Source organism: Morus notabilis, unplaced genomic scaffold (assembly GCF_000414095.1).
Source record: "Morus notabilis unplaced genomic scaffold, ASM41409v2 Scaffold177, whole genome shotgun sequence".
NCBI classification, from domain to species: Eukaryota; Viridiplantae; Streptophyta; class Magnoliopsida; order Rosales; family Moraceae; genus Morus; species Morus notabilis.
The window spans coordinates 328226-354942 of NW_010357654.1; the positions used below are offsets into that span (position 1 = coordinate 328226).

At 33.0% G+C, this 26717-nt stretch overlaps 4 protein-coding genes across 4 annotated transcripts; all 4 read right to left on the reverse strand.

The window, feature by feature from the left end:
- Positions 1-1774: 1774 nt before the first annotated feature.
- LOC21399996 (uncharacterized protein At2g39795, mitochondrial) lies at positions 1775-3427 on the reverse strand. The gene is made up of 3 exons (XM_010090278.2): positions 3051-3427; positions 2271-2599; positions 1775-2171 (listed from the first exon to the last, which is right to left on the reverse strand). The coding sequence occupies exons 1-3, from the start codon at positions 3321-3323 to the stop codon at positions 2012-2014; spliced, it is 762 nt and encodes a 253-aa protein (XP_010088580.1). The 5' UTR covers positions 3324-3427; the 3' UTR covers positions 1775-2011.
- Positions 3428-3761: 334 nt separating this feature from the next.
- LOC21399997 (uncharacterized protein At2g39795, mitochondrial) lies at positions 3762-5953 on the reverse strand. Its single transcript, XM_010090279.2, has 3 exons — positions 5576-5953; positions 4397-4731; positions 3762-4296 (listed from the first exon to the last, which is right to left on the reverse strand). Exons 1-3 carry the CDS (start codon positions 5846-5848, stop codon positions 4137-4139), a joined length of 768 nt encoding a protein of 255 aa, XP_010088581.1. The 5' UTR covers positions 5849-5953; the 3' UTR covers positions 3762-4136.
- A 4437-nt stretch (positions 5954-10390) lies between these two features.
- LOC21399998 (pectinesterase/pectinesterase inhibitor) lies at positions 10391-12602 on the reverse strand. The gene is made up of 2 exons (XM_024172410.1): positions 11548-12602; positions 10391-11088 (listed from the first exon to the last, which is right to left on the reverse strand). The coding sequence occupies exons 1-2, from the start codon at positions 12521-12523 to the stop codon at positions 10391-10393; spliced, it is 1674 nt and encodes a 557-aa protein (XP_024028178.1). The 5' UTR covers positions 12524-12602.
- Positions 12603-17438: 4836 nt separating this feature from the next.
- On the reverse strand, positions 17439-21421 carry LOC21399999 (NADPH-dependent aldo-keto reductase, chloroplastic). The gene is made up of 7 exons (XM_024172270.1): positions 21110-21421; positions 20644-20694; positions 19845-19921; positions 19199-19286; positions 18501-18776; positions 18057-18305; positions 17439-17755 (listed from the first exon to the last, which is right to left on the reverse strand). Exons 1-7 carry the CDS (start codon positions 21227-21229, stop codon positions 17669-17671), a joined length of 948 nt encoding a protein of 315 aa, XP_024028038.1. The 5' UTR covers positions 21230-21421; the 3' UTR covers positions 17439-17668.
- Between the last annotated feature and the right edge of the window lie 5296 nt (positions 21422-26717).

Consider the following 26717-nt stretch of genomic DNA (forward strand, 5'->3'; position numbering starts at 1 on the left):
TAGGCCAACTATTGCTCACATAAAAAACCTTATAATTGTCACATATTTATTACCATAGGTATACCCATTATTTAACAAAATAATAACTTTCCTTTAAGCTGATCATTATTTACATAAATAACATATATACACATCTTTATATTCCAAAATAAATTAACATCCACAAAAAAAGTTATTTTCACAACAATATTATTTTAATCAATTTATTTTAAAATACAAGATAATTAAATGCGATAATAATTAAATAAAACAAAATAGAAACAGGAATTTCATTTATTTAATTAAATCTTTAAATTCCTTTAATTAATTTACACATAATTTCTTAATGGGTTAAAATTACTTAAATATCCAAAATCTCTAAAATAAGATTTTTAATTCCTTAAATTTTCAAAATTTGGCAAAAAAACCCAAAATTACCGCCAAATGGCATAAAAAATGCATCAGCCATAACCACAGGCCCAATCTGGCCTATGCAACCCAACAGCTGCAGGTCAGGCCCGTAGCTTTACTTTGGGAGAAAGAAAGAAATAGGCCAAGACTTGAGATGAATTAAAATTAATAGACCAATAGTTTACATAAGTTAATAAATAGGTCAAATTATTGTTTTCGTCCATAACTTGTCTGGTTATGAACCATAACTTGACAAGTTATGGCCTATTAATTTCTATAACTAAAAAATGGCCTATATACTTTCTTAAACTTTTCATAGTGGCATATTTCTTACTATTTCCCATAAATTCATCAGTCATGGCCCACAAATAGGCCCGTGTTTCTCAATTGGCAGTTATGGGCTTCTACCCAAAGGTGCTTCAAACCCTAGGATCGCGACTAAAGGTCGCGAACTTTGTTCCCTATGGCGGTCGGCCACTTGCTCTTACTACATTATGTTTTTAATAATATTAAAATAGTATCTTAATATTTTTAACAATATTTACATTAGAGATATCTTAATCAAGAATTTAGATTTTACCTCTTTTGGATTCGGCGTTTGTGAAGAGAAGTTATTTTTGGACCAAGTTATTAATTACAAATAGGGGGGCAATCTGGTTTTTTCATGTCCAATCTTATCGGAAAATCAATTTAAATATGGGATAGAGGTTCATGGTACAAAATTAGAATCTTCGACGAAATCCCACATTCCCATTATCACAATTCACAACTACATTTAAATTCAAATAAAAAGAAGAAAAATGTGAACCAAAACTAATTTCACGAGGCGTATCTCATTTACTAAAAGGCACGATGGACAATCTTTTAAAAATTTGAAATTATCCGTCATTTTCTAAAGGTCAAAAGGAGTACAAAACACAAACCGATCCGGACATTTATCTTTAACGTTTTGATTTTTTTTTCTTTTTTTGAATGGTCAATGTCTTGATTTTTGAACCAAGTTCAATGGGAAAAGCTTATATGTATAATTTATTATTAAAAAAACAAAAACAAAATCAAACCGTTTGGTTGTTATAAAACTAGTAAAAGACAAAATGGCAAGCGGAAGCAAAAGGCAAATTTCAATTGAAAAGGCGTGAATTCAAATGTCCTCCTTTTAACTACATGCAAGAACGTTAGGGCTAATTCATTAAAACATAATCTTCAAGAGTTCATATAAAACAGATACAATTAGGGCTAATTCATTAAAATATGCTTAGAGAGCTGACCATCATGCCCAATATGTCAAGCATTTTGCTCATATTGAATTCGATTTAAGCATGTTTTAAAAAGATGAACCAAGGGATTTTTGCATCATCAACTGCACACTTGAACAAAGACAACATTTAAATATATGAACCTGGAAAAAAAGGTTCAACAAGGTTCCCAATAAACTTAAATTTTTGCCACAGAAATGTTCGACGGAATTCAACTCCGCCGAGCAGACTATTTTCTTTGAATCTCAAGCCTTGATCTTTATTCCCATAGACGTGATTCCAGACAAGGAACTATCAGAAAAGCAGGACAAATAACAAATTAAGGTTACTGTTTGCTACACCTAATACAACTGTTTTTGAGTTGTTTAATGCTCAACAAAACCCCTGAGATTCTTCAACCAGTTCACGTACTCTTTGCTGTCTTTGGCAATCATGTACTGGTGCAAGAAATTAGTTGTGTTTAGCTCGATCCCCCGAACCTCAAGATAGTTGTGAAAAGCCTTCTGTAGATTTTCATCTAAATCACTGAGAATGAGAAAAAACAAAAGATTATACCACACAGTTGATAAAACCATAAAGGAGTTAAAGAGAATCAAAACTGAAATTCATTCTTCGGAATCTTACTTGAATTCAGGTCCTTCGTACAAAAGCCGCTCCAGAGAATCATCCGGCTGCTTAATTGACAAGCTATCTATGGTAATCTCATCGGGGAAGGCAGTGACACCAAACTCCAGTTGCACTCCATTGCCTTTGGAGATACTTACAACCAGAGGAATGCTAAAATTAACAGCATCATCCTTACCATCATCCTCATCCTCATCGTCCCCAGAGACATTAGGCATGTCGACTTCAACTTTGATAATTTCATCTTCGAACTTTCTCGTAAGTAGAATAGTCCTTTCTCCAGGGTTGTCTTCAATTTCAAAACGAAATCCTTTTGGAATCTCCTTCACCTACGAAGACAACACATTTTAAGGCAGGAAAAAGCAAAGGACATAAATAGATTATCAGAAAAAGAAAATTACAAAAAGGGAACTTGCTTCTCTGACAAATTAAGAAAACTCCTATAACAAAGCTATAGTTGTAGCCTAGCATCCAGAGTCAAGAACCTATCAGAATACGTGAAATTACAAGTTGGCAAGAACAGTTCAAATTAGATTTTGAGAGAAAGAGAATAGTATATTTCCTGCATTGAGAAAGGGTAATAAAATTTCTAAAAGCTTACTAATAGGTAATAGGTTACAGACAACTTTATTGGTTCAACCCACTGTCACATCATTTAAACCAACCAAAACTACATAAAATTAATCAACAACAAACAGAGAATACAAAACAAAACCGAAACATTAATTAATAGAAACAAAAACAAAAATTATAATTCGAGAAACAGAATTAGGTACGAACGGTATTCTGATCCTCAGTTTCCTCGGCGCACTCGATCTCGGATTCGACGACCTGAAGGAGATTCTCGTCGGCTCTGCGCTTGGCGGTAGACTCCGAAGAGAATCTAAGAAATGGAACGAAGCTTCCACGGGTGAGATCGCGGCTGAGATTGCCCTTCTGGAGCGTGGCGGCGGCGGCGTCGTGGAAGGTTCTCGAAGCTCCGGCGGTGCGGATTGCGACGGGAAGTACGGAGGAGGACGCCCTTCGGAGTACGGAGTAGAAAGCCTGAGCCATGGTCTTCTTCGTCTCTAAAGCCAAATAAATGAAAAAGGTCTAATGAGGTCAAGGGAAGGGTTTATAGGGTTTTGGAAGAGTCAAGACTCAAGAGGGTTTAAGACGCAAAGACAAAGGCCTTGTATTGAGGTTCAGTGGTGCCCTTTAAGTAATAAAAAAATATGGACTAATTTCAAAAAAATTTCATGAATTACTGACTCTTTTAATATTTTACTCATTGAATTTTAAAAAATAATATTTATTCTTTTCAAATTTTATTCTGTTAATAAGTTTTCATTTTTTATTACAAAAAGTGACGGAATTACCACGCGTCATTTATTTAGTAATAATTGAAAGTGTAATTACGTTTATACCTTCCTAATCAAATAATTTCTCATTAACTACATGCAAGAACCTTAGCATTGTTGCCTCAAGTTTCTTCAATCTTAAGAGCGGGTGAATCTTCAAGAGGTCACATAAAACAGATACAATTAGGGCTAATTCATTAAAATATGCTTAGAGAGCTGACCATCATACCCAATATGTCAAGCATTTTGCTCATATTGAATTCGATTTAAGCATGTTTTAAATAGATCAACCAGGGGATTTTTGCATCATCAACTGCACACTTGAACAAAGACAACAATAAAATATATGAACCTGGAAAAAAAAGGTTCAACAAGGTTCCCAATAAACTTAAATTTTTGCCACAGAAATGTTCGACGGAATTCAACTCCGCCGAGCAGATTATTTTATTTGAATCTCAAGTCTTGATCTTTATTCCCATAGATTAAGGTTACTGTTTGCTACCTAATACAACTGTTTTTGAGTTGTTTAATGCTCAACAAAATCCTTGAGATTCTTCAACCAGTTCATGTACTCTTTGCTGTCTTTGGCAATCATATACTGGTGCAAGAAATTCGTTATGTTTTGCTCGATCCCCCGAACCTCAAGATAGTTGTGAAAAGCCTTCTGTAGGTTTTCATCTAAATCACTGAGAATGAGAAAAAAACAAAAGATTATACCACACAGTTGATAAAACCATAAAGGAGTTAAAGAGGATCAAAACTGAAATTCATTCTTCGGAATCTTACTTGAATTCAGGTCCTTCGTACGAAAGCCCCTCCAGAGAATCATCCGGCTGCTCAATTGACAAGCTATCTATGGTAATCTCACTGGGGAAGGCAGTGACACCAAACTCCAGTTGCACTCCATTGCCTTTGGAGATACTTACAACCAGAGGAATGCTAAAATTAACGGCATCATCCTTACCATCTTCCTCATCCTCATCCTCATCATCCCCAGAGACATCGGGCATGTCGACTTCAACTTTGATAATTTCATCTTCGAACTTTCTCTTAAGTAGAATAGTCCTTTCTCCAGGGTTGTCTTTAATTTTAAAAAGAAATCCTTTTGGAATCTTCTCCATCTACGAAGACAACACATTTTAAGGCAGGAAAAAGCAAAGGACATAAATAGATTATCAGAAAACGAAAATTACAAAAAGGGAACTTGCTTCTCTGACAGATTAAGACAACTCCTATAACAAAGCTATAGTTGTAGCCTAGCATCCAGAGTCAAGAACCTATCAGAATAGGTGAAATTACAAGTTGGCAAGAACAATTCAAATTAGATGTTGAGAGAGAGAAAAGTATATTTCCTGGATTGAGAAGGGGTAATAAAATTTCTAAAAGCTTACGAATAAGTAATAGGTACAGACAACTTTATTGGTTCAGCCCACTGTCAAGCATTTTCCTAGTACACATTACAAAATTTAAGGTATTCATATGTTGTTCACCAATCTAGTTCTAATTCTCTATGCATTTATTTAGCAAAAAATTAGAATTGAACGAAGAATTCAAAACACAGCAATTTATGACATACAGAACATTAGTATCTAACAATTTTCGGAACCCTTTTTTCTACAAAAGAAAGAGCCAAGTTACAAGTAAAATGGAACCTTAAGAAAAGCAAAATCCTGAGTTTACTAGGCCTTTCGTTTCGCTAGTTCGAATGTGAATTCATATGAGAGAAAATATTATAACAGAAGAGTTTAATTTAAATTTGTATGAGAGAATACAATGTAGTAAAAACTTGATTTGTGATTCCAACTAGTGAAACGAACTATAAGCATGACAATAACATCATTTAAACCAACCAAAACTACATACAATTAATCAACAACAAACAGAGAATACAAAACAAAACCGAAACATTAATTAATAGAAACAAAAACAAAAATTATAAATGGAGAAACAGAATTAAGTACGAACGGTATTCTGATCCTCGGTTTCCTCGGCGCACTCGATCTCGGATTCGACGACCTGGAGGAGATTCTCGTCGGCTCTGCGCTTGGCGGCAGACTCCGAAGAGAATCTAAGAAATGGAACGAAGCTTCCACGGGTGAGATCGCGGCTGAGATTGCCCTTCTGGAGCGTGGCGGCGGCGGCGGCGTGGAAGGTTCTCGAAGCTCCGGCGGTGCGGATTGCGACGGGAAGTACGGAGGAGGACGCCCTTCGGAGTACGGAGTAGAAAGCCTGAGCCATGGTCTTCTTCGTCTCTAAAGCCAAATAAATGAAAAAGGTCTAATGAGGTTAAGGGAAGGGTTTATAGGGTTTTGGGAAGAGTCAAGACTCAAGAGGGTTTAAGACGCAAAGACAAAGGCCTTGTATTGAGGTTCAGTGGTGCTCTTTAGGTAATAAAAAAATAAAGGACAAATTTCCAAAATTCCTAGTAAATTATGACACTTTTAATATTTTGTTCCTTAAATTTTAAAAAGTAACATTTATTCCTCTTTAACTTTATTCTGTTAATAAGTTTTTCTCTTTTGTTATAATAAGTGGCAGAATTGTCACGTCATACTTATTTAGTGAGAATTAAAAGTGTAATTATGCTTATACTCTCCTTATCAGATAATTTCTTTCCCTCTCTACCATTTTTTCTAGGGTTCCTTAATCCTTTCTTCTTCACCTCCATTCTACTTCTTCTCTCTTCCATAAACTCTCTCTCTCTCTCTTCAGCATTGCATATCACTCCTTCACTTTCACTCTTCAATGGCGGCTTTCGCTTCTTCTTCATCTTCGTCTTCTTCTGGTTATGCAGAGAATTCAATGGCGATCATAGCTTCGTCTTCGTCTTCATCACAATTACCGCCTCCTTCCGACGACAACTTCGAAGAAGACTCTTGCAGTATCTGTCTCGAGCCTTTTAACTCCGATGATTCCGTTTGGATTCATTGTTCTTTATTATTTTTTCCTGGTCTTTATGTTGTTCAAGATCTCAGTTTTATTTCTTTAATGCTTTGAAGGGTTGTTGCATGTTAATTTATGATAATACCCTCCTTAGATGAGTCTTGTGCCTGATACGTGGCGAATTCTATCACTCATTGTAACAAAAGAGGAAAACTTGTTATCAAAACAAAGTTAAGGAGAAACGAATGTTACTTTTCAAAATTTGGGGGCCAAAATGTTAAAAGTGTCATAGTTCCGGGGAAATTTTTAAAATTAATCTAAAAATAAATTGTAACACTCTGAAGAATTAAACGAGATAGATTAAGGAAATTGAGATTTATTAGTGCGCCTAATCTGATTTAATTAATTAATTATTGGATATTAAATGTTTCTGACGTGTAAATTTAAATAATTTCAAGGTATTTAAATATTCTCAGTATTTATATTTTTACCCAGAAGTGTGTGTGAGCACATTTTCTAGACTGTCTTTAAATATTTTGTGACACATGTCCTTTTTCTTTTCCTTTTCCTTTTCTTTTTCCTTTTTCTTTCCTTTTCCTTTTCCTTCCTTTCTTTTCTTTTCCCGTGCATACTCTCTCTCTCTCTCTCTCTTCGTTCTCTCATTCCCTCTCTCTCCCGTTTTTGTCTCAAACCAACTGGATTTTGAACCAAAGAATGATTTCAAGAAGTTTTCAATGCCAAGAGAAGGATTCGAGGTAAGATTTCTGAAAAACTTCTCTTGAATCTCAGATTTTTCGGATTTAAAAACTTATTTTTGGTTCGAAATGGATCTTGATGGATTTTTGAGTAAAACCATGGTAGAAATTGAAGATCTTAGGTTCTTTGGACTTGATTCAGTACTTAGAACCTGGATCTAGTTATTTTCCCTTGAGATATTTCGAATTGGAACTGAAATTGTAGGTTTTCAGACTGATTTTGGCGAGTTTTCTCGCCCTGCTGTTCTCCACATGTCGACCTGTACGGTCGACCAGACTGCACTAATTCCACCAGTCGACCTATGTGGTCGACCGAAGTGCACACCACCGGTTGACCGGTGGTGTTACACTGCTCTGTCACCGGTCGACCGGTGTACACGGGATTTGACCTTGTTTTGTTGAAAAACCCTGTTTTGACCTCGGTTTTTAAAGAAAACCCAAATTAGCTTTATTTGGGGACCTAGAATGAATGGATTAGCATCTTTAATCCATATTTTGAGATTGAAAACCCTTGGAATGATGATTTGAAACATGAAATGGTTTGTGAAACCGGTAATTGGATTAAGGCACACTAATAGGAAATCAAATGGTATAATTGTGATTGAAATTGCTTTAGGAATGTGAACTGGATCCTAAAGCGTGGTTTTGTATCAGTGCTAGCTTAGGACTCGGATTAAGGGGCTTTGAGGAAGCAAAAGCCGGAATAGTGCAACGCTAGCCACAGGTTTAGTATTTGAGAGGTAGGATTTCTTACCATTTTCTTTGTGAGCCTGTTTTCAAAAGAAGTTTGGCCTTGCAAATGTTTTAAAGAAAGGGCATGTTTGCGAAAGAAAAGCATGTTTAAAAACAATATTTTGATTTTAACTTTTGGAATTATAATGAACTGTTTCATAAAATTTAATGAATGATATCTTAAGATAAGAGATCTTGTGAATTGGTAAACCGGCTGATAGCCTAGATAGGATGTGGAGAGTGCATCCTTGGGGGCAGAACCTGAAATTCGGCCCGTGGGTGATATGACTTGTGCATGTGGTTGTATAAGTAATTTATCATAGTATAAATTACTTGCTGATGCCTGTAATGCGGAGATTTTCAGTTATATTTCTTTTGAGAAAAAGAATGTGAGGTTCTGACTGTTGTGTTGGAACTGAATGTCTTATTTACGTATTCATTTATTTATTTACTTGTTTACTCATTTATTTACTTATTTACAAAGTTATTTCAAAATATATCATACTGGTCCTTTCGCTCATGTTTTATTATTTTATGAATATCAACCCTTCCCAGGCGACTCTAAGAGCAGTGCGGAGTAGCAGAGTTAGTTGCTACTAGCTGATTTGGTGAGGATTGTGATCATCCTCCCTGTGTACGAATCTAAGGATTGTAACCTCTGTAAACTCTACATCTCTGGATTTCTAGACTGTGGTTGATATCTGTAATGTTATTTATGTGTTCATGTATGTACAATACTGCATATCCTGTGGGTGAAGCCCTGAATGATGTTAAAATTTATTTTCAAGGAAATGTGGGGCTCGTTTGGGAATTTTCTTAATATTTTATTCTTAATCACGTTTAACTCCTAATCGAGCCTGCACGTCACTAACCCCGACTTCGGGGCATGACATAAATAGTTAAATAAAGAGGATTTTATTTTATTTTTTATTTTTTTTACAATTTTAATAGCCAATAACAAGATTGACAAAAGGATTTCTACTCATAACCAGGAAAAGGAAAGCACGTGCTTTGCACGTGCATTTGTGTTTATTAGTTTTTTTTTTCCTTTTGGCGATCAATTCACAGGTTATATTTCATGTTGTACTTACTGTTTATCAAGAAATTATTTGGTGAACTGGGCGTATCATGTCATTTTATTTATGTGGTACATCTAAAGATGAAAAATGTTAGCAATAATATGGATAATACAAAGAAGAATAATATATATATATATAACAACTTTTGTAAGAACAAGTTTTGGAATCATACCGAGAGATGAACACCAGTGGATTTGCACGAGTTATGAAGAGTGGGTTGCTGCCACACAGGGTGACACTCAACCTGATTGACTGCAAGCATAGGAAAGCAGGTGTTCAAGTTTCTTAGTTGAGAAGTTGCTCACATCGATGGCTCGAGCCCAGCCAGATGCATACAAGCCCTCCATTGCATTCCATGTCTCGGGAAGACACAATGGAGCCATGACTTCAGGGGCAAAACCCTGTATTAAAGTATAAAACTATTGTTGGCCCACCTCCTAACAGCTTAAGTTTTTAGGATGGATTGGTAAACTAACATGATATCAGAGCGGGAAGTCCTGAGTTCAAACTTCCGTAATTGTACTTTTTATCCCCATTTAAAATTATTATGTGTCGGGTTTTTAATATACCTCGGGCTTAAATATTCACGTGTTGGGCTTTCCAATTAATTTACCCATACGATTGCCAATTATCCATCTCATAAGTGAGAGGGAGTGTTAAAGTATAAAATTATTATTGACCTACCTCTTAGCAGCTTAAACTTTTAGGATGAATTGGTAAACTAACAACCCTGCGACCCGGGCTTTGTCCTAAATGGCCAATGTATCTGTAACAAGAATTGAAGTAATCTTCAAAAGCCTTTTACCATGATGTTTTACCACAGACCTATCTTGTGAACGAATTACCTATGAGATTATGTCGCTCTTTTTTTTTTATTTTTTTATTGTCGCCCAGTGTCAATTGCCAGAATAATCTAATCGATTACCACTAGTAATCTACAGCATTTTGATTTTATTTTTGCTACTCAAACGTAGAAGTTAATTCAGTAAAGATCTGCCAAAAAGGCTCGCGTCATATGAGAGGTTACATCAGGAACACAAAAGTAGCCGAAGGCAATACAGTTTTAAGCCCACGACTTACTTCATGAGCAGACCTATTACAACTCTTACGAACTCAAAGATAAGAGGATTCGAACCGTGATTTGAATCATAGTTCATAGTTCGCTATAGTGTACACGTAAATTGAAAATGATTCTGAATCATAGTTCTGAATCCATGAACTAAACGTTCACAAAGTAATCTTATAAATAGAGACCCATAGGAAATGGCAATCATTATTATTATTATGAAACAAATAGTTTGACATACATATAAACTTTGAGCATTTCCACATCACACGTACAACCCCTCCGTGTAATCCACCCCAGTGGACTCTAACCAAGGACCGCCTTGTATCAGCTCCGCCACTGTGAACTTTTGGGCCTCATCCGGGCTGGTAATTACATGATAGCCGGCCCACTTAACCCTCTTGCTAGTTCCAGCACCTGGGCCTCTATTTGCATACTCCCCGTAGTATAACGTATTCAGTGCAAAATCCCCGTCCCACTCGAACCACCCAGCTGGATCAATAAGGTCACCAATGTAAGACTGCATAACAACAGTCCTGGAATACTCCTTCCACGGACGGCCCAAATACGACGGGAACGAGTCCTTAACGGGCTCAAGATCTGGGCTGGCAAAGATTTCGCAATTGTGGATCGAGGTCCCGGTGTTTTGGTTTGGGTCGGTTCGGCCTTGAGCCGTTACCATGTTTTTCTGGCCCCTCATGCCCTTTCGGGAAATAATTTTGCAGCGCTGGAGAGCGACGGCGGCGTTTCCGAAGATGAAGTCGACAGTGCCGGTGACGGTGGAATCCCTGTAAAATTGGCGGTGTGAGTGAGTGTAGAGAGTGTCTTCGTAAGCGTCAATATGACACCGGTTTATGACGGACTTGTCGGCGCTGACTCGGAGCGCCACCGCTTGGTGCTTTTGTGGGCCCGCCGTGTTTTGGAACCATATATCTTGTGCTATGAATCCATCGCCATTAACAGCTGAACAGTTGGATTACGCAAATTATGATTTACATAAAGGCAATCACCAAACTTTTTTTTCTCACAAAATAAGAACACACAAATGTCTCATTCGAGCTTTTTTTATTACAGTGAAAAACTACCTCAGAAAATGTCATATTCAATTTAAATTCGTGAAATTAAGGGAGCCAAAAACCGTGACTAGATTGAAGGTAACGCATAATTTATAAGTGGAGCCCACGAAATGATTTTATCTGAACTATTATTGACTGAAAAGAAACTTGTGGACACATAACACTGAATATGTTTTTCATTCTTAACTTCTAGAGAATGCAATGAATATGTTTGTTTGAGTTAATGAGATCCGGTAACGTTTTCATGTTAATCTGGATCTAATAAGCTCCAGAGGGAACAAATAATAGTAGATAGAAAGAAAAAAAAAATCTAATTAAGACTCAGATTAAGATATATATCATTTACCTACGGTTGCAGATTTGAAAGTAGTTGATCCGTCATCAGCATTGAGACTAGCAGTGATTAGAGTGTAATCCATGCCATCCCCAAGAAGCATCACATTCTTTTTGTTCTTTGCCAACTCAAAATTCTCATAGTAAACCCCCGTCGTCACATAAATAACGAGCCTTTTCTTGCTATTCTTGGGTACTGCAGCCACGGCTTCATTCACGGTTGTGTAGTCTCCGCTTCCGTCCTTTGCCACAACAATATCAGCCGTAATTTCCTTCCCCAAAGACCGCAAAAGCCTCCGATCTCCGGGGGTAACCCACGTCGGGAAATCCTTGGTCAATGGCTCAAGTGCTTCGAATTTCGACTGCGAGAACGAAACAAGAATGGCCAAGGAGGTTCTGGCCCTTGATATCAACTCATTTAGATGAGACTCCATCAAGTTCTTGGCATATGAACCGTCTCTCTCCAGGCCATCTAAACAAGTCACGTGGTTAGTGAGAATGCCACTAAGCCATGCATTCACGTCTTCACGTGAGTGAGTCGTCAGATTTTGAAGCAAAAGTGTTGATATGGAATCCAAAACCCTATCTTTGGAAAGGTCCATCAGCTCCGCACAGTCAAGGAGAGCCGCTCGATCCCTCGGACTAACGTTGATCCGACGGCTGACATTGTTTAACATCTCAAGAGCTAGTTGTATGAGAGGGTTGGTTTTTTCTAGGAAGGCTTTGAGTAGCTCATGATCAGCCATGGTTGAATATTCTTGTACTGCTTCCGAGACCATGGCCAAACACGATTCTTTGTTGACCGATTGATCACAAATATTGTTGTGTAATGGCGATTTTGGAGGACTAGGAAGCAAGATCGTTTTGGTAGAATATTGGATAGCAAAGAAACATATGCTTGTAAGAGCAGCAATGGAGATGAGAAGCAGAAAAAAACTCTTAGAGTAGGAAGGTTTGGAGGTTTCAAGAAAAGGCTGATTGATCGCCATGATTGACGGTGGCTGAGAGATTTCTGTATGGCAAAGTTGTGAAGTGTGTGACAAATGCTTAAACGAGACCAATTGGGACCAAAATAGGAGACATTAGTAGTGGTCCTACACTTAAGGTTGAGCCCGGATATATCAATTGGTGCGGGTAACTTTTTCTTTTTTTTTTCTGGAGAACATGTTTATCATTTAAAATATGTGTAAAATAATTGACTAAAATTTGGTAGATAAAGAATAATGTAATAAGAATGTGTAAATATAAATAGTAATTATTGGAATATCATCACCAAAAAAAATTCATAAAAACCCGGTTTGGGTTCCTTTTTATGTGGTTAATTATATAATCATATAAACTAATCCCTTAAAACATAATTTGTTGTCTTACTTTTTCCGTTCTTTTTTGTTTTTGAAAGGTTATCTTACTTTTTTTTTTTTGTAAGGCATTGTTCTTTATTATTTTTGTTGTCTGGTTAGATGATTGATCGATTAGTAGGTAGCTGAATTGCTACGCGTGACGTACACACCTCGAGGTTGTGGTACAGTCCACGAAATACGGAGATATACGATGGAAATCACAAAGTAGTGAGATTCCACGATGGAGAATTTAATAGGAATGAGATATCATTCAAAGGGGGTCGTGGTACTTTGTTAGAATTGAACGAAGAATTCAAAAGACAGCAATTTATGACATACAAAACTTTAGTATCTAACAATTTTCTGAACCCCTTTTTTATACAAAAGAAAGAGCCAAGTTACAATTAAAATGGAACCTTAAGAAAAGAAAAATTAAGAGTTTACTATAAGCATAACAATAACATCATTTTAACCAACCATAACCACATAAAATTAAATAATTAATCAACAACAAACAAAGAATAAAAAACAAACCGAAACACATTAATTAAAAGAAAAAAAAGCCAAAAATTATAAATTAAGCAACAGAATTAAGAAGTAGCACTATTTTGATTCTCTGAGTGCGTTTGAAATTGATTTTTACTTCTTTTTGAAAACGTTTTTGCATACATTTTGAGACACGAAAATAAAAACGATCTTCAAACTATGTTTGTTTAATAAATGTTTTAAAAGCGAAAATGAAAACAAAAAACAATAAGAATGATTTTTGTAAATGAATTAAAAAATGATTAAAATTTATTTTTTTTTATTTTCATTCTTAGTATTTATCAACAATGTTATAATATAGTAATTAATAATTATAACTAAACACGATTTTACTTTTTTATTATACTTAAAATAATCTTTAAAAAACTAACTAAACGTAATTTTAAAATTAATCTCAAATTTTTTTAAAAGTCTCGTTTATTTCACCGATTTGAGTTTACAATTCAAGTTTTGTTATAGTAAAAAGCTCTCAAACACAATCATATCAAATTTTTTTACTACAGTAAAAAACTCTCATATAAAATCTCATCTCAACTCAAATTAAAAACTCAAATCAGTGAACTAAACGAACCTAAAACAATCTCATTTTTTCTTTTGTATTGAAACTAAAATTATTTTAAAACGTTACCAAACGGCTCTTCTGTTTTCTCGGCACACCCAATCTCGGATTCGATGACCCAGAGGAGATTCTCGTTGGCTCTGCTCCTAGCAACAAATTCCAAAGAGAATCTAAGAAATGGAACGAGGCTTCCACGAGGGAGCTCGCGGCTGAGATTGCCTTTCTGTAGTGTGGCGGCCGCGGCGGAGATCGCGTCGTGGAAGGTTCTCGAAGCTCCGGTGGTGCGGATTGCGACTGGAAGTACGTACGAGGATGCCCTTCGGAATATGGAGTAGAAAGCCTTGGCCATCGTCTTCATCACCTTAATGGAATTAAATTAAGAAATTATGGATATTTTTAAGCTTAAACCGGGGGAGAAAAAAAAGTAAAATTCTAATTATTTTTATCAGAAAAACTATTTGGATTTTAATTTAAGGGGTCAATTTTAAAATTAAGAGTTTGAATTATTATTTAATAGTTTGAATTATCTTTATCAATTATAATATGAATTGAATTTTTAGTTCGGATTGAAACAAAAAACACAAAAAGCCTTGTGTTGAGTGTTCTTTAAATAAAAAAGAAATAGTTGAAAGAGAGTTTAATTATTTCTCATTAATCTCATAAATGGTCCTTAAGATTTACTTTAAGTTGGTCTCTGATTTTTAAATCGTCTTATAGTTAGTTCTTGATGTTTTATTCGGTTTCAATTTTAATCATTTTGTTAGTTTAATGTTAAATATTTGACAAAAAGTTTAGAAATTAAAGACTAAAATTGAAAACATATAAAATTTAGAGATTAAAACAATATAAAAAATAAAAGTTAATTTTCACATATAGTCTTTAAATTTTAATTGTTTTCAATTTTAGTTCTTAATTTATATAGATTCTATCAAATTTTAACGCTTAGTTAATGCAAAGACCAAAACTGAAACAAAATAAAACTTTAAAGACTATATGTGGGACGCTTAAAAAATTAAAAACTAAAGTGAAATTGAGTGTAAACATCATAGACAATTTGTGAAATTAAACCATTATTTCTCTTTTTTAAAATTTTAATCACTAATAATAAAATTCACAAAGAATTTCTAAAATTTAATAGAACTAACCATCTCCCAATCGGGGAAAATTATAGAAATAATAACATAAAAATGCAAAATATTCTTATTTTTACCAAATAAACACAATGTTATATTTTACTATTGTGTATCGTATATTGTTAAAAACGTATACAAATTAGAACATTATGTATTTAATATAACTATTTCTGTAAAATTTTCAGTAACATCTGATAATTGTGATTATTTATGATAAATTTAGAAATATTTTCTTTATTTTAGTTTCAATCAATAAAATTGCTAAGAAACAAAGTGTGAGAAGTAATTTATCAAGAAAAAAAAAAAATATAGACCAAAATAACAAAATGCTTATTGCTCTGAGACTAACGTTGCTAATAACTCAACTGAATGTGTTGTTTTTCTCCTTCCAAATAGCGGTGATTGTTGTTTCTACCGTGGTAAATAATCATTACATGTTATTTAGTCATTTTGTTCTCATAAAGGTGTTGCTAGAGGTGAAAGTTTACGCCAAATATAAATTTTGGGTCGAGTTTGGCCGGTCTTAAATGAGAGATGAACGTTTACGACTCAGTGCGGTCTTAAAACACAAAAAGTTTAAAGCAGTTCAAAATTTTATAAAGTATTTTTTTTTTTTTAAAAAAACTTTTAAAAAGAGGGCATTTGGCCAATTTAAATAAACTTTTAAGCTCAAAATCTTAACACCCCCTAACAGGAGGTTAAGATTGGGCCAGACCAATTCCAATAGTGGCAGGCTGGCCCCAAACATACAGCTTCGGGTGTTGCTCACATTTTCTTTCCCTCTCAGTGCTTTTTTTTTTTTTTTTTAATTGAAAAAAACACTTTGATACTAAGAGTTTATTTGAAAAGTAGCTTTAAATCCGGTTTAAATGGTTTGGCCACAGTATGTTTTCTCATAAAAATTTAAATTTTAATTCAAATTATGAATCAAATGGTTAGACCTTAAGTGTTAAAGAAAACAAAAGAAGCAATATGCATTGATATCATGATCATAATAATATTAAAATGATAATTTGATATTTAAAAATGTCATTTGGACCCTATATCTTGGACATGTACTTCATACCCTTTTAATTAATTAACCAAAAACTAATAATTTTAAAAAAGAACATTTTTAAAAAATATATATTTAAAAATAAATGATCAGTTTGGTATCTTTTTTTTAAAAGAGTTTTTTTTTTGACTTAACACAAAAAAAAAAAAAAAAAAAAAAAAAAAAAAAAAAAAAAAAACTAAAAATGTTGTTTGAATACATGTTTGGTGACATTTTTTTAAAAAAATTTTATGTTGTGGTCACAGCTAAGGCTTAGGCTGCCAATGAGTTGGGACTTAGAACCCGTGTCAAGGTCTGAATGACGAGCCAGAGTTGAGATTGGATCGGCAAGCAGGAACAATATTGGGGTTGAACCGAGCAGCCACGATTGGTATATGGGTTAGGCAAGGACATTGTCATTGGGATCAAACAATGGGTAGAGACCTGTCATTGGGATCAAACAATGGGTAGAGACCATCAGAAGGATTTGGCCAACTAGCCAAGATTGTTGTCAGGGTCGGGCCAATAGACCTTCAATACGTAGATCGCGGTCAAAAGGATTGGGCCAACTCGCCAAGATTGTTGTCAGGGTCGGGCCAATAGACCTTCGATACGTAGATCACAGGTCAACAGGCCACGATCGATACCTAGATCAGGCCAACAAGCTAAGATCAACGTCTATGTTGGGCAGATGAGTCTAGATCGATGCAGAGGTTAGCCTAACTAGCAAGTATGAGCAGAGATTGTCGTCAGGATCAAGTTTATGAGCTGAAAATAGCATCAAGTATAGGCCAACAAGTTAGGACTGGCAATGGGGTCAAGCCAACGAGCCAAGATCGATGCTAGGTTCAACCCAGGATTGGTAACTTAATCGAGCCAAGACCATCATCGAGATTCGGCTGACATCCTAAGAAAACCGTTGTAAAAAGGCCGGCCGACATTGATTGCTACTAGTGTTTGGTTAACAAGTCGTGACAAGTGTGAGGGCCAGGCTAACGTGCTGGGATAGTTATTGGGGCTGTGCTGGAACAACCATTGAGGTCGGGGTCGAGTCTAGTATGAGATTGGACCGATAGGATGGGACCTTCATCAAGGTCAAGCCATCACGCTGCGCCGACACAATTCGAATGGCGGTCCCAACCCATCAACCTAAACCCAACATCAATATCGGCCCGTCTGGCCAACCACAATGGTGCTTCCGTCCCAATCAGCTGACACTAAGCATAAGTCTAATGAGTAATAAAGTTTCTCAATAACTCCAAGCAAATCAAGGCAATTTGGAAAACCATATTACCAGAGCAAAAGCAAATCCCTATTTTCTAAGTAGAAAAATAAGAAAGTCTCATACACAAATGTTTTACAACCATATTACCAGACAAATGAAATCCTTGTTTTCTTAATACGAAAATGAGAAAGGCTCTTATACCAATGTCTTAGGAGAATCTTCAGAAACAGATGAATAATCCGGTAGCATCTACAATTGCTGTCCATTTTCTCCCTTGGATTGACGCTGATATAACTACTCAGAGTTCACCATCCCAGAAATCCTCAAGAGTTCGATATGGACCATAAGTATCATGAACGAATGAGGTTCCCCTGAGGAGTCTTGCCTGCAAATTGAAAACCAATTTACCAGTCAAGTGGCTACGGTAAAAACTAAAAACTACAATATTGTAGACAATGTCAAGAAATTTCCAATTAACACCAATTGCACATTCTTGGCAACAGTGATCATTTAAGAATGGTGATTTGCTTCTTTTTTTTAATTATTTTTTCCCTAAAAAAATGATTTGCTATAATTCTTGTTGATAATCAGTACTGAAGATTTAAACCTAGAGGCAGCATAACTTCATTGGTGATAATCAGTACTGAGAAGGAGTCAAGAACTAAACGTATCAGATAAACACTTGCCTGCTCAATTTCACCAAATTTAGCAAACAAGTCCTCAGGTATAGACCAACCGAAAACATCAAGATTCTCTTTGATCCTTGATTCATTTGTACTCTTAGGAAAAACACTATGACCCATTTGCAGGCCCCAACGAAGAGCAACCTGTGCAGGGGTTTTCCCTAATTTCTCTGCAACCATGTTGACAATTGGATTCTGGAGGACATCGCTTTTGATCCACGTAGTGCCAGGAGAACCCAAAGGTGAATATGCCTGAAAGAGACATAATAGTTCATATAAAATATCCACCTATCTCAATATGGAGTTGAAAATATTCACATTGATATATAGAGAAGGGAGCCTTTTAGAGCTACGTAAATCCACTAAAAAAGGTAGGCAAAAGATCAAAAACCCAATAAAATGTCAAAACACACACATAAAAAAGTAATTTAATGGAGGAACACTCACCGATAGGTGAACTCCCTTGGATCTACACAGTGCATGTAGCTTGTCCTGCCTCCAGGAAGGATGACATTCCACCTGGTTAACAGCAGGAGGAACGCATGCCACATCCAGCATATCTCTCAATTTCTTTGTAGAAAAGTTGCTTACACCAATAGCTTTAGCCTTACCTGCATCATAGAGCGCTTCCATTGCACTCCAGGTGCCTGGTATATCTAGTTGATCAAGGTTTTCAGGCTTAAAGCCTACTGATCCTTTTTTCATCCGCACTGGCCAGTGAATCTTCAAACAAGCAGCTTCATTTAGTTAGTATTGAATAATTTCATCACTAGTGTAGTAGAATTTTCAAAAACCTCACAGTTGTTATCTAAAATCTGAATAAGGAACATTCATCTAACACAAGTCAAGTCGCTAGATTGACAGGAAAAAATCATGTCTGGAACTCTTGACTTCCTCAACAAATGCGCCTACTTCTTATAAAACCTCTTCTCTAAATAAATATTTTAAATAAAGAAATTTCCTTGACCAAGATCTAGGCACAGTTTTCTCTGTACTGGGCTTCTAGATATGTAATAAGTTAAACAAACTGTTGCCCCAGAATACAAGATAAACTACTTCAAAATAAGTTTGAAAGTACTATAGAAGAGATACAAGTCAACAAAGTCAAGCTGCTACATGGAAATAAGTTTGAAAGTAATACGTACGAGGTATAAGTCAACATAATCAAGCTGTAAGTCTCCCAAAGTTCTTTCCAATGCCTTTGGTACATCTTCTGGTGCATGATCAGTATTCCTGTGGACCATCTTGCTTTTAAGATGTATAGACCATAAAAGTCCCTTGTGATATGTTTAGCTTTAGATAGCAGAAATAAGAGGCAAAGTTTATTAACTCATAGATGAGTTTGTTCAAGGTTTGGATTTAGGTTTTCTCCAAGAATAAGACCAGGAATATCGTTCCTTTCATGCTTTTAGTCACTGCACAAATCAAAGTTCTCAATTCTCAAATCCATTCGTTTTGGTGGTATCACTTACTCTTAGTCTTTCAAACAAATGGAGAAATAAATCTTTCGTCTTACGGGTGTTTAAAAGTCTTGGTTACAAAAACTGTAATATTCGCAAACAGCAATATCTTTAAACTTATTTTTTGGGGAAAAAAAGTAGAATCCCGTCTTTTATTTTGCCATCCAAACACAGGTGAATGAATATATATATATATATATATATATTTATATATATTTATACACACATAAATATGTGTGCGTGTGTGTGTAATCAAAGCAAACAACATAAGAGCAATACTCAGTAATTTTGTATTAGCCATAGGTGTTCAATTTTTAATTTGAAAACAAACCATAATTTGGAGGTAATGAACAAATCCTCGCGCTTCACGACACCATCTTCAAATAGCTTCTTTAGAGCAGAACCAATCTACAAGAAACAAAAACTAGATGAGGTAACCTTCAAAACCTGTCAAACTTAAACATGTAATTAACGAGAGGAGGGTATAACATAATGTTAACCAGAAGACTGTCATAACTAAGTCCAAACAACAAACGGGCTAGGAGTGAACCACCATTCAAATATTTGCGTAACTCAAGCCAAAAGGAACATGATAACTAGGTCTGTGCTGATTTTTTTTTTAAATTATTTTTTATATGATAACGAAGTACTGCTTCTGTTCTGTTCTGTTCTTTTTTACTGTTTATTTATTTGAGGAAAGGAAGTGCCGTTTTTGTTATTGACAAAAACATAAACAGTATCCAGCTGCATCGTAACTGACATAAGGAAATAGATCAAAGATTAGTGCATGAAAAGAAAATTAAATATCTTTTGTTACTTCCAACGCTGAACGCATGAATATCACATATTCATCAACATGAAAAGATAACAACCTAACTCTAAACTTATTCACAATTTCATTGAGAAAAAAACATAGATGGAAGAGAATAGATTTCAGAAAATAAGCATACTAGACTTTGAGAAACAAATATAATTCAACAGAACAAATGCTATGACTTAACCAACATTAAGATCAATCTATCAATGCAATTCAACTACTAAGCACATAAACAAAAACGACGCCAATACTTTATGAGAATGGAAATTAAAAGCTTGAAAAATTTGACTTAGCAAAATTATGTGCATTTTACCTCTTTCTCATTACCATAAACTTGAGCACAATCAATATGGCGATATCCAACCTGCGGTGATAAATCAAAGAAAAGCTATTTTCATACTAGACTTCAACAATTAATTGCCAAAAATTAGCGATTAATCAATTAAAACGGGAGTAGAAATCTCCAAAACTGATTTACAAGAAGCCAAAATAATTTTTTCTTTTTCAAAATTAAAAACCAAAGCCTCGAATCAATTCCTAGCCCTACCTTGGAAGATAAATACTGATCGATATTTCCGATTGCTAGTTCAATCCATTACCATAAATTCGAGTAAAATCATCAAACAATTTAAAGCAGCGGAAAAAAAAAAACAAAAACTAACGAAAATTGAAGGAAATTTCCGCGTTCAGGATTCCAAATTAATTTGAGCAACATCCGAGCAAAGATCCGATCAGGATAATTATTAAGAACTAAAATGGCGACAGAAAAGTGGAAAGACCGTAATGGCGGCAGTGACGGCGTCGGCGACCAAACCAGGGCTAGACTGCCATGTCCCTAACCCCATAGAAGGAATTTTGGCGCCAGTGTTGAGCTCGAAATACAGAATATCGTCCCCCATTTTCAGACCTTCCCTTTCTCTTCCAAAAAATTCGGTGAAGGCGTGGTCTCAACACAGAAGGTGAGATGAGATTTGCAATTTGCAAGACTCTGATAATGAAAAGAGCAGAAAGCGAGAGAGCGCGACGCTTCTACAACTCACAAACAAATATAACGGAACGGCAGCAAGGTGCATGAGAAGGAAAAGGACAAATTGCCGTCTCAACGTTGTGCCAAAATTTTTTAGCTATTTGTCGCTTTCTTATTAATTATTCCCGCGTAATCATTTTATATTTTTATTATAATAAATAGGGAGTTTGACCGGTGTTTTATTTTTTTGTATGGTTAAATATAATTAAAATCACATTAAATTTAAAAAAAAGATGTAAAAAAAATTAATTTTAATATAAATTAAATTGATAAAAAAAAATATCGATTTTTTTTTAAAAAGAAAACACTAAAAAAAGTCCATAATAAATAAGAGATAAAATCATGAGAATTTTTAAAAATATAAATAAAGTAACATCATTTTATTTATTTTACACTGTCATTACTGTTAAATTTCTTTTGTAACTAATAATTTGTAGGTTATTTTTTTATATTTTGAAGGTTATTTTTCGTAATCTGTAAATTATCTTTCGTATTCTGAAAGTTATTTTTCATAGTGTCATTAAAATTTTGTATAATGACATAAATAATAGAGTTGGAAAAAATAACTGTTAAACTTGAAATTTTCTCTAAAATTATTTTAATACTCACTGTTATAGCAAAATATTTTGTTAATATTATATATTTTTTAATAATATTAAAACAATAATTTCACTTAATTTTTTTTTTAAAACTCTAATACCAATTTTGTAATGTCCAAACTTCTTTTTTATTAATTAAATAGAAATTTAATATTAATTTGTTGTTAATACTTTAAAAATTCCATAGATCCTATAGATATATAAAAACGCATGATAAGCTAGCAGGGTCAATTGACCTAATAACTTTATTTTTACATTTTTTTTTGATATGTTAATATATCGGTAGATTATCTTTTTTATCAGTAAAATTTACATAAAAATATATAAAAATTAAAAAGTATATAAATTTAACAGTTAAAAAAATTTATGTGACATTTGATTCATAAATTTAAAAATATGATTCATGAATTTAATTTTTAAAATTTAAATTTTTTATGAAAAAAATACTGTAAAAAATTAAAAATCATAATTCAAAACTAGAGATAAATTTTTAAAACAAACATCCCATTAATTTAATCTCCCTTTTTTCCACCGTTTATTATATTGAGGTTTATTTTTTCTTCTTTCTCTGAAGGTTTACTTTTTCTTAGTTACACGTGTTGCCTATCCTTGCTTATGGAAATGTGTACTGTGCCATTACGTTTTGCATAAATAATAAAATATTTTCTTCAGCAATATTCTTATTACACGTGTTAGCAAGGAACAAAAGGTCGGGTGCGTTTGGAATTGGTTCCAAAACGTTTTTATTTTCTGTACGAAAATGAAAATGAAAACGTTTTTAGTTTCATTTTTAAATTATTTCTAAAAATGCGTTTGGTAGTTTTATTTAGAGATTGATTTCAGTTTTAAAAAAAACTGAAACTGCGTTTGGTGGTTTAATTTTTGAAAACATGTAATAATATATTAAATAAATAATATTATTAAATATATTAAATAAATAATATATTAAATATATTAAATAAATAATATTATTAAATATATTATATAAATAATATTATTAAATATATTAAATAATAATATATTAAATAAATATATTAAATAAACATATATAATACAAAAACGGTTTCAGAAAAGAGGGAAGAAAATGAAAAAGAAAAAAAAAAGTGAAATCCGTTTTTGAGAAAACAGAAAACGAAAACAAGAAAATGAAAACACCTTTTTTTCGTTTTCTGATTTCCACAAAAAGACAAAAAACGTTTTTGGTTTTGTTTTTTAAAAAAAATTGCACCAAACACGTTTTTAACACCCGTTTTCATTTTTTTGCTTTGAAAACCGTAAAAAACGAAAACGAAAACGCAAACAAACGGGCCCAATACATACTAGTCAATAGCGGGCGGGTTAATGTAAAAAATACTATTATATTATATAAAAAATTAAGAATTTTTATAGTATAGAATTAATTTATATATATATACATATATATATTTATATAATATTCTAGCTAAAAGTTTGTTACAATTTTTTATTTTTTTTTGCTTTTTTAACTGTAAAATTCAAATTTTAAAAATCTTAATAATAATAATTAAGAAAGTTGAAAATTTATATTGGTGTTGTTGATGCTAGTAAGAACTTAATTTTTTAATTTTGGTGGAAAAATCTGTATACGTAAAAGTAAAAATAATTACATGAAAAGGTAATAAAAATTTTTAAATATGAAGTAGACCGTGCGCTTCGTGCGTGTGACTCATTTAAAATAACGGTTATACAAATCATCGAGAATTAAGAAAAAGACAAAGATAAAGAAAGGATAGAAGAATAGTAATAATTAATATATTATCATTAGTGACTACATTAATGACACGGGCGATATGTTGGCTCTGTGTTCTCTTCATGCGCTTATCGCAGCCGTTAATAATTTTGATCCGACCACCAAAGTAATTTCTAGTTTAATTTATTTAAGAATGTGCGACTTCATTCTATTTTAGTGTATTTTTATTTAATTTAATTTTTTATTCAAATTATTATACTATTTTCTTTTGAGAGGCTTTGAAAATCTAGTGCAAAATAATATTAAAATGGATAAAATCGACACCTTTCTTTTCCAATTTTTTTATTTTTTAGTTTTTGTTTCTTTTTAGTCTTAAACGTGCGCACGTGATTAATTTAAAATATTGGCTAACACAAATTGTTAAAAAAAAGGAAGTAAAAAAGACGACATAAAAGAAATAAAAATAATAACGGGGCAAAATCTTAAGCAAAGAGAGAAGGGAAATAATTTAACGTATTTTATTGTGTTTTAAATTAATTCTATTTTGTTATGTTTATTTTTTTATTTAATTTGGTGTGATTTTATTTTTCTTTAGCGTAATTTTATTATATTACTTATGGTACTTTTATCTAAATAATATTAAAAATTTGACATAAAACGGTAGTGAAACGGATAAAATTAGATTCCAAATCGATTCAAAATAGTAAACAAATATAATAAACAATAAAAATTTTAAAAAATAAATTGGAAATGCTTTGAAACCTTCTTATCAAAAATTTTGACGGCTTAAATTCGCGCAAGTGAGGAGCGTTCAACAAGAGTAGCAGCTACGCAATGGTGGGCCACGCCACTTTCTTCTTCGGCCAGTCGAAAGTCGACACATGACGACCTTCATGCGAAAGACCCAAAAACCCTGCCTAGGAAAGAGAAAAGAGAGGGGAAAGAAGGGCACACTTGGCAATTCAGCTACCAGTGGTGGCCACTTTCTCCTTCAGCCAATCAATAGTTGACACGTGGCAACCTCAAAGTGAAAGACTCAAAAACCCCTACCCGGGAAAGGGAAAAGAGAGAGGAAAGAAGGTAAATTTGACAATTTAAAACGAAGAGACAAAACCAGAATTTGGAGAATTTTACTGTACAATATACAGTGAAATGTGAGTGTGTGGACAGTGTTTCATAGCTTCCTTTTAGTATATTTTATAATGTGGAGTTAGATGTATGTTTATCAATAGTCTTCAAAAAAAAAAAAAAAGTTTTTGTTCTCAGCTTTTCTTCCTTATGTTCCGGATTTTTTTAATGATTTTTTTATTTATTTCTACAAAAGGAACGAATACACAGTAAAAGGATAAAATATAAAATTAATTATTGTTATATTTCTTTTGTTTATATTTTTTATTCACCAGAGATTTAAAGTTCATTTTAGAAAAGTTGATGTCTTTGGCCGCAATCAAGATGGAGATGTTCATACTAGAAAGAGACAAAAAACTTGAAAGTTGAAACTCAAAATAATTGGTATCAACAATAAGACAAAATATAAGTGAAGAAGAAGGAAAAAAGTACAGAGAATATGTTACAAAAAGAAAATTATGTTTGTAACAGTAAAAACCACATTTCATACTCATTCCAACGAAGTTAATCCTCAATATTGTTTTGCAATTTTTAAATATCACTTAACAATTATTAATTATATATACAATTTTTTAATTCTTTTATATAATTGTTTTTCAATGTTTCCTCTTTGAACAAGTAGAATTTAACAATACATAAAAGAGTCAAAATTTTTCTTTATGAGTGCACTTCTTTTTTTTTTTTTTTCATTTTTTACTTTTTTATCTTTATTTCTTTGTGAATTTTTTTACATTTTAATTTTTTGTGTATTTTTAAAAATACATTATTCCTTATTTTATTCTTATGAGAGTAATTTTTTCACATGTATTCCTATTTTATTTTTAATTTGTTACATAAAAGAGCCAAAGCTTTTCTCTACGTGGCAGCCCATTTACTTACTTTTTTTTCTTTTTCATTTTTTTACTTTTTTATATTTTTTATGAATTTTTTCACATTTTAATTTTTTGTGTGTTTTTTTAAAAATATATTATTCCTTATTTTATTTCTATGAGAGTAATTTTTTCACATTTGTTCCTATTTTATTTTTAGTTTGTTAAAATAATTTTGTTCAAATGTGTCCTTCCTTAAGTTTTTTTTTTTTTTCAATTGTTATCCTTACACATATTTTTTTTTTAAATAAATTTAATAATTTTTAAATAGTTGAATACATAAATTTCTCATTCTTCAGTAAATAATAAACTCTTCAGGTGTCTTTAACACAACAATATGTGTAAAATATATTATAAAACTAGTTACTAGATAAAAACAACAAAAGCAAAATATTAAAATTGATGAGGACTTCTTCGTCTCTATTTTTCTTAAATTTTTGAGGATATATAGAATTGTAAAATGTAATGTACGAAGGACCTATTTTTAAACAATGATCCATCCTTATAGATATTATTAGTCAAAAGTCCGCGCATTATTGAGAAAATATTTTTGCATGTTAAAATTTTGTATAGTATAGGATTAGTTTATATATACATATATATAGAGTTAAAAGTTTCTTACAATGTATTATAGCTTTTGTTTCCTTCTTTTCTTTTGTTCTTTTTAACTACAAAATACAAAAAAAAATTTTAAAAAAATTAATAATAATAATTAAGGAAGTTGAAAATCTTTAATTATATGTAGTGTAGATCAAAGGATTTAGAAGTAGTTATATTACCTGGTTTTTGGGCGTTTCTAGGTGGGTCTGTTGCCTTTAGTTCAGAACTGAATTGACTAAAGATTGTTAAGATATATATTCAAAATAGTAAATGTTGATTTTTATTGATAATTGATATAAATTAGTAAATATGTCTTACCTTGTGGTCAATCTTTTTGGGTCTGGTATTTTTAGATCTATTGTTGTAGCAGCTGATATTTGTGGTAGTGGTATTGAAATATGAATATTTTTGAAACAAGTGTAGCTATTTGTGCTCTCCTTTGTTGAAAATAAACTT